At 33.4% G+C, this 2,951-nt stretch overlaps 1 protein-coding gene across 1 annotated transcript; it reads left to right on the top strand.

Annotated features, from left to right (window-relative positions):
- Nucleotides 1–64: 64 nt before the first annotated feature.
- Nucleotides 65–2,949, top strand: LOC100636876 (receptor tyrosine-protein kinase erbB-4-like; the record flags this gene model as incomplete). Its single annotated transcript, XM_019997760.1, has 12 exons — nucleotides 65–176; nucleotides 220–322; nucleotides 368–729; nucleotides 1,029–1,176; nucleotides 1,619–1,694; nucleotides 1,744–1,864; nucleotides 1,909–2,036; nucleotides 2,087–2,300; nucleotides 2,357–2,583; nucleotides 2,633–2,743; nucleotides 2,791–2,886; nucleotides 2,929–2,949. Coding segments are annotated over exons 1-12 (1,719 nt in total), but the record flags the coding sequence as incomplete, so codon positions are not given.
- Nucleotides 2,950–2,951: the final 2 nt, after the last annotated feature.

The following is a 2,951-nucleotide window of genomic DNA, read 5'->3' on the forward strand; positions in this document are numbered from 1 at the left end:
ATCTTGTCCAGGTATATCTACTAACTATTATTAATCATTACTTTTTGATTATTCTAATTAAGATATGCTTTTTGAGCTTGGTACTCAATGTGTTGAAGATTGTCCTTCTAATTATATGCCTGTTGTTAATAATGGAATTATGAGATGTCTTTCTTGTGATGGCCCTTGTCCTCAAGGTAAAAAGATATGCATAAGAGGTATGGATGAATTACTTTTTAGAATGTACTGGTGGTGTGTTTGATTATAATGATCCTGGAAAACTGACTGGATGTACTGTCATTACTACTGAACTGAGGATTTCAAGCGTACCTCCAAATGTTAAGTTAGTGTTATACATTGCAAAAATTTTATGGCAAAACCTTTCTAGTCTATCAATATTGAATGATCTCAATGGCATTAGAGAGATACGTGGCTCACTGGATATTAGTGGCTTCAATAAGAATACTTTTCCATACTTATCTAACTTGAAAACTGTTGGTAATGATTCCACTCAAGTTTTATCACAGTCATGCAATGGATCAAGTGACTCAACTAAGTTTTCTGTTATAATAGCTGATACTGATTTGATCAGCATTGATCTTTCATCCCTTGAAACTGTCATCAATGGTGGTATACGATTACAGAATAATCCTTCTTTATGTTACCTTGGGAATTTGAGCTACTACCTGGCCAATGCATCATCATCATCTTGTGTGTTGGATAATCACAGAAGAAGAATTGATGAATGTGGTTAGTATTTGCATTTTGTCTTGTTTGTGAGTGTTCGTTATTTGCCATGGCAATTTGTCTAAGCATTTATTTGTATACAGTATATTCATTGTTTAGTCTTTAGCTGTAAATAATGTCACACTATAGACTTTGGGTGACAATATGTTTAATTTTCATTTGCTAATGGTCTTTATCTTTGGCTCTATTTTGCCTTGAGTATCACAATGGTGTAAGCATACTGTGTTCCTGTGAACAATCTCGTGTTAACATAGCTACTTCCTTTTTATTTTTACGTAGCAAATTTTCCATCTTTATCATAGTTGAAATGAGCATGACATGTCATCCTCAATGTTCATCTGCTTCTGGTTGGTGCTGGGGACCTAATGATACTCAATGTGTGACTTGTACAAACTTCATTTTTAATGGACAGTGTGTGCCAGATTGTCATGACTTTGATACATATGGAATGTAAGGATATCTATTGTATTGTGTATAATGATGACATTGCATGCTCATGGCTGTATAATGCACTATATCTGAGCAACAACAATCTATATGCTATCACATAAGATAGCACATAAGGTAACATAGCACATAAGATAACATTATGCAGATCTAATATGCCAATGCATCAAAAATAGAGAACAATTGGATATTGTATACCATTGTTTTAAACAAATTTTGAAACTATTTTTAAAATTTTGTTTTTGATGTATAATAAGCTAAAAATTTAACCAATGCAAAGAGCATGCATGTATAACAGAAACTTAATTTCATATACTCAGTAATTTTTACATATTAAAACATTAGGTAGACTAGATCTTTTTATATTGGTACTTTGGTTTTTAAATTTGAGCTTTTCATATTACTTCTAAATTCTCTGCTTTTTATTTGCTCATTCTCCTTATAGTCACTTATTTAATCATAATGCTAACAATACTTGCTTACCTTGTCACTCATTTTGTAATGGCTCATGTGTTGGAGAGGTATAGATAGTTTATTTATTCAGTATTTATCAATTCTATGAATGTATAGGGTCCTGCCAACTGTAGTAGCTGCAATACTTATTTCTTTGTCAATGTAAGTATTGGAGTAGGTAAACTGTGTCTGGAGTCATGTGTGGGTGACACTTATTTGCCTGATGATTGCACAAGCGGTAAGTAAAAATACGAAGTGCATATTGCTATTAATATTCTTCAGGTGAATGCCTGCCTTGTTTTGATGGTTGTACTCTTAGTAATGGCTGTGCTGGCCCAGGAAAGACATTCAATAACAGTAATGGCTGTATTGCATGTGATACCATTTTACTTGATAGAAACGGAGAACAAGTCAGTCATTATAAGCTTTATCATAACTTTATATACTTAATTGAATATAGATTGAGTGTCAGAGGGATGTAACCTGCCCTTCTGGCTATTATCGTGAAATTCTGTCAGAGGATCGTGGTATTTTTTTTACTGGTACTGTTTTGTGTCATTCCTGTCATGAGCTTTGTGCAACGTGCAGTGGGCCTTCAGTTAGTGATTGTGTTTTATGCTCATATATCAGAGGCACTAATGGCTCGTGTGTTTATATGTGTGACCCAATTAGAGGTATAATGATAGATAGACAATGATTCTGCTAAAATTATGTATTATGCTTATTGCAGAAACTGTTCCAATGAATGGTAGTTCACAGTGTATTCTAGTTACTGGAACAATGGGTACCCTTGATCCTACAGGTGCTATTGTATCTATTGAAGCTGTGATTGGGTCAATATTTGGAGGGCTGACATTAATCACTCTAACAGTTTTAGTCATTCTAATCTTAGTCCTTTTTTTATTGAGAAAAAATAGAAAGTCTATTTATATTGCTGAGCTAGAATTATGTAATGAGGTTTGCATCTTTAAAACATATTCATTCATTTCGTATTATGTTAATATAGAAACGCCAATCTAAAGTACCTCCAGATGCAACAAAATTGATATTAATACCAGAAACTGAATTAGAGTTTAAGAAGGAGTTAGGTTCTGGAGCATTTGGTACAGTATATGAGGTGAGAACACAACCATTAACCTACAATTATAATGGAAACACTCAAAGGGTTACTGGAAACCAGACAATGATGAAGCTGAGTATCATGTTGCCATCAAAATACTTAAAAATACATCAGCTGATGCTAGTAAAGAACTACTACAAGTTAGTAATTTCTGAGTAATTTTACTATCATTCCTCAAACAGGAAGGTGTTGTTATGGCTACTAT

The sequence above is a fragment of the Amphimedon queenslandica genome, unplaced genomic scaffold (assembly GCF_000090795.2).
Source record: "Amphimedon queenslandica unplaced genomic scaffold, v1.1 AMPQUscaffold_13354, whole genome shotgun sequence".
NCBI lineage: Eukaryota > Metazoa > Porifera > Demospongiae > Haplosclerida > Niphatidae > Amphimedon > Amphimedon queenslandica.